General features: G+C 56.7%; 1 protein-coding gene across 1 annotated transcript; it reads left to right on the top strand.

The window, feature by feature from the left end:
- Nucleotides 1-6: 6 nt before the first annotated feature.
- On the top strand, nt 7-468 carry LOC104798822 (putative methylesterase 13, chloroplastic; the record flags this gene model as incomplete). Its single annotated transcript, XM_010521025.1, has 1 exon — nt 7-468. A coding segment is annotated over exon 1 (462 nt), but the record flags the coding sequence as incomplete, so codon positions are not given.
- Between the last annotated feature and the right edge of the window lie 5 nt (nt 469-473).

The following is a 473-nucleotide window of genomic DNA, read 5'->3' as shown; positions in this document are numbered from 1 at the left end:
CCGAAAATGGGGAACTCATTCACGTGCATATCGCCGGAGGAGGAGCAGAAGAAAGCCGGCGAAGGGACTTCCCGGACATACGTCCGGCGATTTTCGTTCCCGTCGTTCCGGCGACGGACTCTTCTCCCGTCGCTGTCGTGTTCTTCTTCGTCGTCTTCGTCCAAAAAAGGCGGGAACGCGAAGAAGAAGAAGATGAGAGAGAGACACCACAATCACCATGATCATCACCACCATGCCCATGAGAAAGATTCTCTGATCCAAGAGCAGACACTCGCCGCCACGAATCTTCTCTTCAACCAGACCCCGAGGAACAGCAACTCCAATAATATCCCTTTCCGACGCTCCACCTCCGTCGTCTATCCCTCTCAGCCCACCGGAACCGGCGCCGGAGGAGGAGCCGCCGGACAGAACACCAAGAAGCCGGTCGGAGGATTTGTCCGAAGCTCGAGCTCTCGGCAGAGATCCAGCACTGA

This window comes from Tarenaya hassleriana, unplaced genomic scaffold, assembly GCF_000463585.1.
Source record: "Tarenaya hassleriana unplaced genomic scaffold, ASM46358v1 Cleome5802, whole genome shotgun sequence".
Lineage (NCBI taxonomy): Eukaryota > Viridiplantae > Streptophyta > Magnoliopsida > Brassicales > Cleomaceae > Tarenaya > Tarenaya hassleriana.
The sequence above is the reverse complement of the archived record's forward strand: the minus strand, read 5'-3'. Positions and strand labels throughout refer to the sequence as shown.